General features: G+C 43.9%; 1 protein-coding gene across 3 annotated transcripts in view; it reads left to right on the top strand.

Annotated features, from left to right (window-relative positions):
- ARMH4 (armadillo like helical domain containing 4) overlaps window positions 1–14,958 on the top strand; it is a 165,095-nt gene that overhangs the window by 42,186 nt on the left and 107,951 nt on the right. For 2 of the 3 annotated variants that reach the window (XM_040411283.1, XM_040411282.1), the window contains exons 3-5: window positions 1,411–1,611; window positions 2,877–3,086; window positions 12,604–12,846. In XM_040411283.1, the coding sequence (XP_040267217.1) occupies window positions 1,411–1,611; window positions 2,877–3,086; window positions 12,604–12,846 (654 nt within the window). The remainder of the gene's footprint in view (window positions 1–1,410; window positions 1,612–2,876; window positions 3,087–12,603; window positions 12,847–14,958) is intronic. The other variant, XM_040411284.1, reaches the window with a different exon arrangement.

Raw genomic sequence — 14,958 nt, 5'->3', positions numbered from 1 at the left:
ACGTGCACCCGAACCTTAACCTGAGCATCTGCTTTGTGTCACCTGAGGTCCAGTCTTCACCACATTTTTAGCCTACATCATACGTATACCATAATGTATCCATAGGCTTCTACTATGTAGACCTACGCCATACATCTTGCCATACACATGACAGGTTTACATCTGGATACTTTTTTTGGAGGGTATTGAAGTGTAAGCTACTCTAAATGCCACGGCAGTGGGTGCGGAACCACTGGGTCAACCAACAGTTTCGGCTTTAGGCTATTCCTAAGGGCATTATCCTGACAGTCCCATGGTTGTTAGCCTTTACCCCTGTACAGGGACCTGGACGTTGCTGCAGGGGAACTACCAGGCCTCTCCCTCCTGGTGTTTGATTACCAGACACCAGGGCAGGGCACCAAGGGATCAAGCAAGACCAAAGTCGGGGACTGGCCAAGGTCTGCGCAGGCGGAGTACAAACAATCCAATAAGGGCAGGAAGCCAAGAGTCAATATGGATGTCAGGTTCAGGTCAGGTTGGGCAGCAGAAGGTCATTATCTGGGAAACAGGCAGAAGTCGGTACACGGGTTGACAAACAAATACAGCACACCTAGCAGAAACTAGCAAGCTAGACAACCTATTTCTCAGGCACCCTCCCATTAAGGGAAGGTGCCTTAACTACCCTACGGTGACCAGCCATTTGCTGGTATGAACTAGGATACGTGCGCTGAGCTGAGGGGAGTGTGCACTTTACAGGCTGAGAAGGAGAGGCTGAGCTGGCAAGCAGGCCGCAGCCTGTGTGGAGGGACAGAGCAACCCCGGCTCAAACATAGCACAAGATTCTGGAGTAAAATAAATGTATCTGCCCCAATGTAAATATTAATGTAATTGCCCCAATGTTTCCAAAAATCTCAGAGAATAACTTGTAAATAGGCCATATTTGGTTATTTAAAGGGGTTGTCTCAAAAAGGGCAGCCCCTTAAGGATTATAACCAGGCCAGCCGCCAGTGATTAGTTCATCACCGTGGATCGAGTTTCCATAAGGCCAGGTTGTGCCCTGCAATTGTGACCGCTGCAGAGAAAATACAGTATTACATGGCTTCCATTCAGATCTGTGTAATATAAGCATTGGCCAGGTATAAAAGAGCAAGAACTGCTGATACTTATGGGTGTCACAACCCCTTTAATAAGGAATTCTACAGTACATACAGGAAATGAATTACTGAAAGGGGTTGTCTGGCTGAAATAGGGGGTGAACCGCTGCAGTCAGGGATTGGTGGAGCGGGTATTTCCCGCATGTTGAGAAGAAGCAAGGAAGAGGGCGGTGGGTCTGTGACAACCTCTTTGATCATGGTTCTTCCCCCTTTGCACTGAAACATTTTGCAGTATGTTATCATTGTCTTTACCACAGTTTTCCATTTTTTTTGCCAGATGTTAATCCGCTGACCACAGACATGAGAGAAGACAGCGCCGTGACTGTGACAGCGGCCATCTATAGGAACGTTACACACCAGGATACCACCAGGGAGCCAGAAGTCATGGAAAGTTCTACTGTACACAAGGAGATCCCCCAGAATGAAAGCAGTGAGGGGTCATCAACCACTGCTAAGACCCAGGAGAGTGAAGGTAAAGGTAGGATCCTGTGGAGATCTATCTATCTAATATCTCTCTCCATCTATCTAATATCATATTTATCTATCGGTCTGCCGATCTATCTAATATCTCTCTCATATTCTATCTATCATCTCTCTAATATACAGTACAGACCAAATGTTTGGACACACCTTCTCATTCAAAGAGTTTTCTTTATTTTTATGACTATGAAGGCATCAAAACTATGAATTAACACATGTGGAATTATATACATAACTAACAAGTGTGAAACAACTGAAAATATGTCATATTCTAGGTTCTTCAAAGTAGCCACCTTTTGCTTTGATTACTGCTTTGCACACTCTTGGCATTCTCTTGATGAGCTTCAAGAGGTAGTCCCCTGAAATGTTCTTCCAACAGTCTTGAAGGAGTTCCCAGAGATGCTTAGCACTTGTTGGCCCTTTTGCCTTCACTCTGCGGTCCAGCTCACCCCAAACCATCTCGATTGGGTTCAGGTCCGGTGACTGTGGAGGCCAGGTCATCTGGCGCAGCACCCCATCACTCTCCTTCATGGTCAAATAGCTTTTACTTTCAAAGTTTTCCCAATTTTTCGGCTGACTGACTGACCTTCATTTCTTAAAGTAATGATGGCCACTCGTTTTTCTTTACTTAGAATTTTTATTATGGCAAGAAAAAAGCAGCTAACAGTCTATTCAGTAGGACTATCAGCTGTGTATCCACCTGACTTCTCCTCAACGCAACTGATGGTCCCAACCCCATTTATAAGGCAATAAATCCCACTTATTAAACCTGACAAGGCACACCTGTGAAGTGAAAACCATTTCAGGGGTCTACCTCTTGAAGCTCATCAAGAGAATGCCAAGAGTGTGCAAAGCAGTAATCAAAGCAAAAGGTGGCTACTTTGAAGAACCTAGAATATGACATATTTTCAGTTGTTTCACACTTGTTTGTTATGTATAGAATTCCACATGTGTTAATTCATAGTTTTGATGCCTTTAGTGTGAATCTACAATTTTCATAGTCATGAAAATAAAGAAAACTCTTTGAATGAGAAGGTGTGTCCAAACTTTTGGTCTGTACTGTATATATATATCTATCTTATATCTATCTATCTATCTATCTATCTATCTATCTATCTCCTATCTCATATCTATCTATCCATCTAATATCTATCTATCTATCTATCTATCTATCTAATATCTCTCTCATATCTATCTCATATCTATCTTTCTATCTATCTCATTATCTATCTATCTATATCTTTAATGCTGCCTTTGTTCTAGCTTTGAACCCATCATCTCAGGATGAAGAGGATGAAGAACTTCTTGCTACTTCTTTATCTACTGTCGCACCGATGGCCACCACAGAGGCTGACTCTACCACCGTCATCACCAGTACAGTCACGTCTGTGTCTCATGTGAGTGTAGACATTCCCCCAACCAGAAGAATCACTACCACAGCGTCCTATGGGCTGGACAAGCTGGAATCTGAAGGTATGGATCAGATAGTCACACTATAGCCGTATTATTATAATTCACTATGGGGAGCGGTGTGATGTACTATGACCTATCACACCTGGGGCCGTGACCCTCAGCTTCTTTCTGTTAGCAAGTAACCCATGAAGACATAGCTGACACTCCATAGACTTCATCTACACAGGGCTTCAGTCAGCATATGGAAGATCTAGCATCCTTGTAATATATCGTAATGATTTACAGGGAGCCTATCACTCCTGACTTCTCTGTTTTAGTTACCACATGTATTCTCCGTGTACTAATAATTCTGGAGCATCTATTCTTATGACTCTGTTGTGCCATTCCTGTATTATTCCTACTAGAAGTTTACAAATAAATTGCAAGCAGACTGCAGTAAAGGTACTGCTGGGTGTTACCAGTAGAGGGGGTGCCTGACACTGTCCAATCAGTGCTGCTGGTGTCAGACTGTGAAAGGACACTCCCCCAATTGGTAACACCCATCTGTACCTTTACTGCAAGCTGCTGACAATTCATTCTTAAGTAGAGATGAGCGAATCAAATCCCACGAAGTGGAATTCGATCCGAATTTCAGGATAAATTCAATTTGCCTCGAAGCCGAATTTCCTCGTGTTTCATGTAAGCGAATCGATTTAACCTAAAATAGTATTAAAAAAAACAAAAAAAATCATTCTTACCTACTCCATTTGCTCATGATGGGCCGCCAGCCACCATCTTGATTGAAGATCTTGGCCGAAATCCCATGCGTGGTGACGTATGACGTCACCAACCCGGCCGGCGTGATGATGTAATCCCGCGCCACACGAGATTTCACGGCAGATCTTCAAGCAAGATGGCGGCGGGCGGCCCGTCGCGAGCAAATGGACGCGGTAAGTTAATTTCAAACTGTTTTTACACTCTGATGCCGCGATCATGTAAGAATGCGGCATCTGAGGGGTACAATGACGGAGGGCGGCACTATCCCAGCTCCCTGTCATTGCACCCACTACTTACAAAAAATGCGCTTCGTGACGAAGTAATGCGTCACAAAGCGATTTTTTTTTTTGTAAAATTTGGCGAATCAGCCGAATCGAACTTTTGAAAAATTCACTTATCTCTATTCATAAGCTTCTAGTTGAAATAACAGAGAAACGGCACATCATAGGGTCATAAGAATAGAAGCTCCAGATTTGTTATTACATGAGGAATGCAAGTAGTTACTAGGAGAGTGACAGGTCCGCTTTAATCTAGAATCCTCGTAATAAATTCTTTTTTTTTTTTTTACATTAATTTGTTTGTTGTGCATATTTAGTTTTCTATCGACAAATGTCTTGGTAAATGGAAACAATCAACAAGCAGGCTAGCTGTTGATGGATCTTTCTTTTTCTGTTATGTTTCTCTATGTGGTGCTTTGAGACATTGAGATGTTATTAAGGTGTTAGACTGGGGCTACACGGAGGTACATGTCACGCGACGGGAATTGCAATGCAATGCGCTGATGGCAAAGTCACGTGGTTTTTCTGTTCGGCGTTTCATTGGGTTTTGATGCCAAGAAGGGTTTTGATGCCAAGAATATTTGTGCTCCTAAAATGTACTGTAAACGTGATAGACCCTATTATGGGTTCATGAGATGTGTCAGGGGTCATTAGGATCCAGCTTAGACAGGGTGCTGGCCATCCTTGAAAAAACCAGCTGTGTATGCAGACTTAACGGCAATGCTCTTTGGGAAAAAAATATGCAAAGTGGTGTCTCCCAGGAAAAGAGAACCACCTCGCTAGTTCCACCTTCTGGAAGTGGCTTCCTATCAGTCAAAGTCCAAAGTTTTAGCAAGCCTTGGAACCCGACAAAGAAATCTAGCCAAGCCAGATGTCCATCAGTAGACAGCTGTTTCGGGGTGCTTGCCCCTCATCTGTACGGAGCAGGATTCTGGCTGGTTGAGTGAGATGCCTTGGAAGCGGCTTAGGCAGCGTGCTGGCCCTCCTTGAACAGACCAGCTGTGTATGGAGACTTAGTGGCAATGCTCCATGGTAAAAAATATGCAAAGAGGCATCTCCCAGGAAAAGGGAACCATCTTGCTAGCGCCACCTTCTCAAAAAGTCTCTATACACAGCTGGTCTCTTTAAGGAGAGTCAGTACCCTGCTTAAGCTACATCCAAAGCATCGCACCCAGCCAGACAGAAACCTACTCTGTACTGATGAGGGGCAAGCACCCTGAAACAGCTGTCTGCAGATGGAAATCTGGCTTAGCTATTTTCCCTTGTCATGTCCCAAGGCTCAGTTAAAAAGTCAGATTTTGACTCATAGGGAGCCACTTCCAGAAGGTGGCGCTAGCGAGATGGTTTCTCTTTTCCTGGGAGATACCTCTTTGCATATTGTTTCTGTTAAGAAAGGAAATCTGGATGCCAGTGTGAATGGTGCCCAAGGTTTTGTAAATAGAAAAGCCTATATCGTCCGCACGGAATCCCCTTATGGAGCCGCTGTATGGAGCCAGTGTGATGCATTATATTCTCCCCTAGGAGCACTACTTCTCTTAGAGAATATATGCATATTGCGGCATACAATGGAACACGCTGTGATTTTGTTGGTACAGATTCTCTGTGCGTCCTAGAGACAAATCTATGTTCCTCCGCAGGAAAAGAACATTATGGTTTCATAGCTCTCAATGGGTGGTGTAGTTCTACTCCTAAATCCATAATAACATTCAGCAGCTTGTTGATGGTTTCCAGGTGCCAAGCACAGCGTGAGGAAATATAAAGTATTTTACAAAAAAGTTTGACTTCACATATGCTAACTATATAACTAATGTACTGTTTACTTGTTTGTAGCCCTTTAATATTTAAGGGGGAAGAATGGGGGGGGGGGGGCACACAAATATTCACATTTTCAGTATGACCGGGAGCTATAAATATTCCATATGATTGCATTTATAGAGAGACGTATATAATGCTGTAGCGTATAGATTATATATATATATATATATTATTATTTTATTTTTTTTGTTCTGGACTTAGACTGATTTACATATGATCCATGATCTTCTCATTTGTCATTAATCACATCGGTGAAGTCTCTGATGTGGAGAAAACATCAGACTTCCAGAATAACAGGGCTGTAAACTTTTGGTGAATTGAGTACTAAGTATTCAATTTCCCTACAGCTCCTCTGCAGGTGAAATGGAGCATTACACAGTTCACTTTAAATCCAGTGGACTGTTCCTGTAATGTATGGACGTGTTGGGTTCTCCAAAACAAAAGATGGTCTTTGTGGATGGTCTCCTCCAGTTTTGAATTGTCTGCTAGGTCAGAATTCACTAATGGGGTATTTTCTAAACGGTTTTCCAAGCCAAACATTCCCTTCAAAAGAGTTCTCAGATTTCATAACGCCGGAAACACTGCATCCTGGCAGGAGGTTTACAAGCAGAACTTCCTGTTATTATCAGCTTCCTGTTCAGTTTTCTAACCAATCCCAGCATGATTTTCTCTGTAGCAGGGAGGTGTAGAGGGCATGATTACTGCAAAGGGAACAGTGTGGCAGAGGGAGCAAGCCCTGAGAAACATTACAGAGTAAAGCATGCTGGGATTGGTTTCAAAAACCTGCAGGAAGCTGATGAAGACAGGAAGTCCTGCATGTAAACATCCTGCCAGGATTCAATGATGCCAAGAACTGGGGAAGGAAAGTGCTGACATGAGAAACAGTATAGGGGGCAAAAATATGCAGTGGTTGAGGTAATCTAGGGAGATTAAAACAATGTTATATGAAACCTGGAGAACCTCTTTAACAGCTATATAGAGTTCACTCATTTGGCACCCACATTGCCAAGAACACTGCTGTTTTATAAAATGCAAATTAGCCCTTAGGAGCAACGAGGGCGGTGTTGTTGCAGGCACCTGGCCCTGAAATTTAGCAGGAAACGCAATCGGCACATTGCGTAAAGTACACACGGTAAAGTGATGGAGACTGCCCATCCGTCGAGCTGTCTCCATCTCTTTACTGCCTAACACGCTCCCGCGAGACTTGCTTCTAGGGGTTCATTTGCATATTATAAAACAACATGTTTCTTGGCAATGGGGGTACCGAGGAAGATGGGACCAAGACAGTGGCGTTCAGCTGACTAGCGCACATCTGAGGTGAGGCAGGTTTATTTGGAAGTATGTGGTGAGAGATGCCCTTTAAATGATCTTCACACGTGTATCAATGACACATCCGAAGATCTTTTTGATTATATTTCCCCTTTAAGTTTATAGATCTTTGAACCCAACATCCATAAGACCCGGACCCTTGGCCAAGATTAATATATATATTTCTAGGGATATCAGGATTTCTAAGTGATGCCAAACAGTCACGCATCCGACAGGGGTCATGGCGGTCAGTACTGGATACCGGTTAGAGAAATGATGTGGAGCAGCGTAGTCTGAGGGGGATAACATAATGTATATGACCCTAAGGGTGGGTTCTCATCACGTTTTTTTTTCCATCCATTTAACGTAAACAAAAAAAGTATATGTTAAACGGATGCCTCAGACTGATGCCATACAGTGGCTTCTGTTCACTATAGAGATCCATTGTAAAAAACGAACAAAAAAAAAACCATATTCTTTTTTTCTACTGGTCTCTGCAGGATAGAAGAACGTGGTGCGCTGCATTTTTGTATCCTTTTTTTTCTAATGTGCACGTCAAAACGGAGGCATAAAACGTGATGTGAACCCTCCGGTGTACTTCTAGTAATCTGTGCTACATTCTTTCTATTTCACACCTAAGGGTACTTTTACACTTGCGTTTTTTTCTTTTCCGGCGCTGAGTTCCGTCACAGGGGCTCTATACCGGAAAAGAACTGATCAGTTTTATCCCCATGTATTCTGAATGGAGAGCAATCCATTCAGGATGCATCAGGATGTCTTCAGTTCAGTCTTTTTGACTGATCTGGACAAAGATAAAACCGCAGCATGCTATGGTTTTATCTCCGGCCAAAAAAACGGAAGACTTGCCTGAATGCCGGATGCCGACATTATTTTCCATAGGAATGTATTAGTGTTACGGTAGTTCAAAATACCGGAATGCAGGATCCGTCCACCGAAAAAAAAAGGTGAAAAAAATAAATGCCGGATCCGTTTTGCCGGATGACACCAGAAAGATGGATCCAGCATTTCAATGCATTTTTCTTACTGATCAAGCATTTTTAAGACTGATCAGGATCCTGATCAGTCTTAAGCCTCATGCACACGGCCGTTGTTTTGGTCTGCGTCCAAGCCGCACATTGTGTGGCTCGGGCGCGGACCCATTCACTTCAATGGGGCCGCAAAAGATGCGGACAGCACTCCTTGTGCTGTCCGCATCCGTTGCTCCGTTCCGCGTCCCCACAAAAAAAATATAACATGTCCTATTCTTGTCCGCAAGACGGACAAGAATAGGCAGTTATATCAATGGCCGCCCGTTCCGTTCCGCAAATTGCGGAAGGCACACGGGCGGCTTCCGTTTTTTTGCGGACCGCAAAAAACAGCGCGGTCGTGTGCATGTAGCCTTACAAATGCCATCAGTTGGCATACATTTTGCCGGATCGGCAGGCAGTTAAGAAGTAGCCTAAGCATTTCTCCAATATCATACAGGCTAATTTTAGCGCTGCCTTCTAGTGCTGTGACTACTCTTTGCCCCAGGCATTTTCTTTCCATTTCTTACATACCTACATAATGATATCGGTAACCTGTGCAGACACAGGGTTTTTACACTGTAAATCCAACAGAGGGCGCTACAATCCACAATACAGACAAAACCTACTCTAGCCTGTGGATGACAAGACATATTACATTCGCAGAAGATGAATAATTTCAGACCCTTTCATATTTCGTTGGGCATAGATTTTCTGTGAGGTTTAGACCCATATCTAATATTTTGGTAGCATTGCAATACAGGTGAAACTCGAAAAATTTGAATATCGTGCAAAAGTCTATTTATTTCAGTAATGCAAATTAAAAGGAATTGCATTAATGCAGCTTAAAATTAGAATTTTGTGAAAAGGTTCAATATTCTAGGCTCAAAGTGTCACACTCTAGTCAGCTAATTAATCCATATCCCCTGAGCAAAGGGTACCTCAAAATTGAGACTTTGGGGTTTCATAAACTGTAATCCGTAATCATCCAAATTATAACAAATAAAGGCTTGGAATATCTCGCTTTGCATGTACTGAGTCTCTCATATGTTAGTTTCACCTTTTAAGTTGCATTACTGAAATAAATGAACTTTGCACGATATTCAAATTTTTCGAGTTTCACCTGTATTTGCAACTTTTATAAATATTTTTTCCCCTTGAAAAAGAATTCTAATCATAGGAAATATTGTACCAAGGAAATGGGGGAAATTTAGGCCCCAAAATCAACTAAGCTCACCGCTATGTAAGATAGGTGCTCTGAAATATGACCTTACCTTTCTTGTGAATATCCTACCCTGAAACTTGCTTCTTTTAAGGCCCCCTGCACACGAACGTGTGCTTCCCGTTGCCGTATTGAGGACCGCATTTGCGGATCCGCAATACACAGGTGCCGTTCCGTGGGCATTCCGCATCATGGATGCGGACCCATTCACTTGAATGGGTCCGCAAATCCGGATATGCGGAATGGTACGGAACGGAACCCTACGGAAGCACTACGGAGTGCTTCCGTGGGGTTTCGTCCTGTACTTCCGTTCCGCAAAAAGATAGAACATAGAAACATAGAAACATAGAATGTGTCGGCAGATAAGAACCATTTGGCCCATCTAGTCTGCCCAATATACTGAATACTATGGATAGCCCCCGGCCCTATCTTATATGAAGGATAGCCTATCTTTCTATCTTTCCTATCTTTCTGCGGAACGGCCGGATCGCGGACCCATTCAAGTGAATGGGTCAGCGATCCGCTGTGGCTGTCCCATGGACTGTGTTCGTGCATTGCGGCCCGCATTTTGCGGGCCGCAGCACGACCACGGGGCGCGCACACGTTCGTGTGCAGGGGGCCTAATTACATTTTTATGCAAATTAGGTCTTCAGTGCACCTTGTGCGGAGCCGCACTCTTTGGTGCACCTGGCTTACCCTGCGTTATTGCTACCTGCTGTCAAATCTCAGGGACTGTGAATGAAATAACAGGGGGAGGTACTGGGCGGCATCACTGGCTGAGCATTCGTGCACCAAACAGAGCGGCCCTGCCCATAGTGCACTGAAAACCTTATTTGCAGAAAAATAAAAAGGATTAGGGGAACGGATTTTAACAAGGATGGTATGGTTATATTTCTGGGCACCTACCCTACATGGCGGTATGCTTACTTTGAAACTCATTTTGGAGGTGACAGACTCCCTTTAAGATTGTAGTGGTCACGACAAGAGGGCAGAAATAAGTTTTAGGCACCATAAGCCTTTCACAGGTGCTGGGGAGAACTCATGACATTTTTATATAGGGGGTGCAGAGGTAGCAGTCGCTACCGGGCCCAGGAGCCTGAGGGGGCCCAAAGACCCTTGCACCCCATAAGAAGACACCGGTATTATAGAAAGTGCATGCTGGTCAAGTTATAGCTCTGGCGGGAGGGAAGGGCTTGGGTCAAAATTTGGCATGGAAGGAGTTAGGGGGGGGACCACTAGGGGCTCTGTTCTCATTTTAGGTGTGGGTCACAGCCATGGGACCCGTGCCTTTCGGACAATGGGGGCATATCCTAACAATATGCCCCCATTGTCTAAGATAAGACAACGCCTTTAAATCCCCCCCATCATGTGGTGTAAAACGGTGGCACGAGAGCCTATCTTTTAGCTCATTTCAGGACAGGGAACCTCTGTCTTTTAGGGGACATTCACACGACGGTACGTATTTTGCGATCTGCAAAACGTGGATCCGCAAAATACAGATGACGTTCGTGTGACATCCGTGTTGCATCCATTTTTTAGCGGACCCGTTGATTCCAGTGGGTCCGCATTTGAGGCCAAGAATAGGACATGTCCTATCCATTGCGGAACGGATGCAGAAAGTACGCGCAAGATATCCGCGTGCTTTCTGTATCCATAGAGTCGTGTGAATGCGCCCTTTAGCGGAGGCATCTTCATCAGTGGAGTCTTTTGGTCTGCAGATTTCTCATGATTGGCACCACTTTCTCTCTTTTTATTCAGCTTTTATTCAGTTTGCCGGCATGCATGCTACATCTTTCCTCCAGCCGGGCAGATCTGCCGGAGTGGTACGTTGTCACTCAGCTGTCAGTGTCATTACGTCTCCTAACTGCTCCGCTGCCCTATTGATCCCCCGTCTTCCCTCCATGCTGACGCCCTCCCATCTAACATCTGTAGTCACCATTTCTTTCCAGCTCTTACATTTAGACCCCACAAGGTAAATCTATTAGAAAAAAAGGGCTAAATGTACTAAACAGCACATCATTTTAGAACTTCAGCTAATTTTATTTGGCATGTTATCTCGTTGAAATGATGCTCATGAATTGTATGATGTCATTTGTTTCATATACGCGGCAGCACAACACTGATTTCCTATGTGGCAGGGAGCTATAGCTTTGTCCACACTCATCTTTCCGCTCATGAATAGAATGCTATTACAGTGAACACTGACACTTGCACAGGCAGAGCAATACTAAGAGGGCAGAGCTCATGTAGTACTATGGGATAGCTGAAGGACAGCCTCTTTTGCAACGGTTTGCAGTCTTTTATGGTGGCTACGTGGCATCTGTTATGTAGAAGACCATAAAAACTGAATAGAATATTGAAAGACTCCAGAGGATTCACGCATCCACGACAAGATGCTCAGTAGTTCATCCCTGAAGATGTCCCTGAAACATCCGTTTGTCAGTTTTTTGGGCTCCCTATAAGGCCTACACGGACATCGGCTGCATGCAGGCCACATTTTGGTGCGGAACCATTGACTTCAATAAATACCCCAATCCACAACTTGCAACCAAGAGGCTCTGCTCTCTCTGCAACTGCCGCGCCCCCTGCACTTTGATAGGATCAGGCAGTGAAACTGTCATCACGGCTGGCCCTGTCAATATCGCAGCAGTTGCAGAGAGAGCAGAGCCTCTAGTCGTAACGGCAATGCCTCCATTGCACCTAGAGGCTCATTTGCATATATTGAAACTAAATTTTTAGCAAGTTTTCAGCAATGCGGGCACATATGAACATGGGACCAACACAGATGCCTTTAGCAGCCAAGTGCACCTGTAACAGGTCAGCCAGTGTCATAGGTACAAAACTGCTGACAGATGCCCTTTATGTTAAGCTGCTCATACACCCAGCCAAACACCCGACAGCTGTTTCCAATGAACACATGCACTCACGATTTGGATGAGTATGAATGTAGAGGAGAAGGGAATAGGCTGCAGCCAGCGCTGACACCATGGAAACGCAGGATTGGTCATGTCGAAATCCAGCATGCCCAATCCTTCTGAGGTCTGCCATTGTGGGAAAGCATGGTGAGCCTAATAACATATGAGGACAGCCGATCCTGCCAAAATTGGTAAGCGCGGCCGACATTTTTTACAGGTACATTACAAAATTAATCAAAATTGTTCTTGCTGGTACAGAGGGCGATGATGAGGACGAAGAGGAGGAAGATGATGATGAGGATGATGAAGAGGAGGAGGATGATAAAGATAATGACTCGGTGGATGAAAGTTCGGAGAGAGATTCGGACATTCCACTCTTCACCCTCCCGGGACTGTCCTCTCAAGAACCCCTTGAAGATGACGGCAGTGTTGCCCTAATTGAAGGAGCGGCTTATCCAGTCCCAGACAGCATGGAGTGGGAGCAACAAAACCAAGGATTGGGTAAGAAGCAATCATTGCAAATTATGTAGAGCGGGGATCGGCACTCCAGCTGTTCTGAGACTACAACTTCCAGAATCCTCCTTTCACTTCTATAGGAGTTACAAGAACAGCAGAGTAAGTGTGCATGCTGGCAGTTGTAGTTTCACAGCAGGTGCCGAAGGATGCTGATCCCTGATGTACAGTATATATGAGGGAATCTCTTAAAGAGTCACAGTGCTTTTTATCCCTCCTTATCTGTTCTGTGGGCTCAGGAGCTGAAAACAAGCATAGTGGGAAGTAAGGGGAAGGACGTCACAGCAGTACAGTGCTGGCAGAAGGGAGACGCCCCTCTGCTTCTGAGTGAAATGCATCTAGCTCTGCAGCTGAAGCAGGAATAATATGGCTGAAAATACTTTAGGGAAGCCCAAAAAGACACATTAATTCACGTTTATGATTGTACAAAGAAGCCATTATGCAAGCTATTTTTGAAAACACAGGTATGCTTTAAATTGCAATGTTATCTTGGTCAGATTCGAACTTAGGACCCCAAACGCTGCAAGGCAACAGTGCTCACCACCGAGAGACTAGGTAATAAAAGGTCCACTTTTTAGTCCTTGTCAATACCAGTTCCCTAATATTGTTATATCGGTTTCCATTGACATGTCGGCAACTAATATTTCTATAAAAATCACATTCTGATGTGAGAACCTGTAAACCCTTAAATGCTTGTATTCCCCATGAATTGACAATTCAGGATCCTTTTCATAACTTTGTGGTGTATTTCTTCTCTGTTATTCCTACTAGAAAGTTATGACAGCTGGGGGCCTTACCATTTCCCTTTCCACTACCCTTTGAACAGAGCTGTCTGTGCCCTGTTCCTTTCAAGAGCTAGCTTCAGGGAAAGCTGATCGTGGGGGTGCGGGAAGACGGCCCTCACCGATTGGATATTAATGACCTATCTAGAGAATAAGCCATCAATATCAGTAGCCTGGAAAACCCCTTTAACCCTTGTACGGCACTGGGAGGTTCTTTAGATGTCGTGGTCAAGTCTGACCAAGGCACCTAAATAGTGAAAAACCGGGTGGAAAACCCTGAAGAGATCCTGCGTATTAGAGCTGCAGTTCCTTTGTTGGCCAGCAGGTGGCTTGTATTGTCATTCTATGGGAATACAGTACAAGTTGGAATAATAATCTGAGTACTGAATATTGTAGCCTCCTAGAGGGGCTATATAAAAAAAGAGTAAAAAAAAATGTTAAAAAAAATATAAAGATCTAAATCACCCCGCTTTCCCTAGAATAAAAAATAAATATGTAAACCATAAAAAAATATAAACATCATGGGTACCGCCGCATCTGAAAATGCCTGTACTATTATAATATAAAAATATTTAACCCATACAGCGAATAGCGTTACGAAAAAAAAAAAAAAAAATGGCTGATTCGCCATTTTTTCATTGCTTCTCTTATCAAAAAAAATTCAATAAAATGTAATCAGAAAGACACACACACTCCAAAATGGTATCAATAAAAACTACAGATCGTCCTGCAAACAATTAGCCCCCACACAGCTCAGTAGACATAACTATAAAAAAAATTACGGGGGTCAGAATATGGCGATGTAAAAATAAAAAGATGAAAAATATATACGGTAAGTTTTTATTATTTTTTGAGTATTAAAACACATATGTGGTATCGTTGTAATCTTAGGTTACTATCACACTTGAGGTAGCCTTTTCCGGCAGGCTGCACCGGTGAGGGAACAGCCTGCCGGATCCGTGCTACCACTAGTCCACCGTGCCTCCGGAAGTCCGCTCCATCCCCTTTCACTATAATGGAGGTGGTCCGGAGGTGCGGCCGCAGCATGGTAAACATGCCGGACAAAAAACGTAGCATGCTGTCGTTTTTGTCCGGCCGCCTCTCGGCATGTTTGCCGTGCCGAGGCCGGACCTTACTGACCTATGTTTTTGTCCAAGTATAGACACTAGGGGGCAGCAATGGTCTACAACCAGCTGAACACATAGCAGATGGGACAAATGATGATGTCATTTAGTGAATACCTTGATGTTAGTAGTCTGGCAGTGTATGTCATATGCTCTGTATCTAGTTTACTATGTTATAGTCTCTATCGGTGCAG

This window comes from Bufo bufo, chromosome 11 (genome assembly GCF_905171765.1).
Source record: "Bufo bufo chromosome 11, aBufBuf1.1, whole genome shotgun sequence".
Taxonomy (NCBI): Eukaryota; Metazoa; Chordata; class Amphibia; order Anura; family Bufonidae; genus Bufo; species Bufo bufo.
This window is presented reverse-complemented; position numbering and strand designations above follow the sequence as displayed.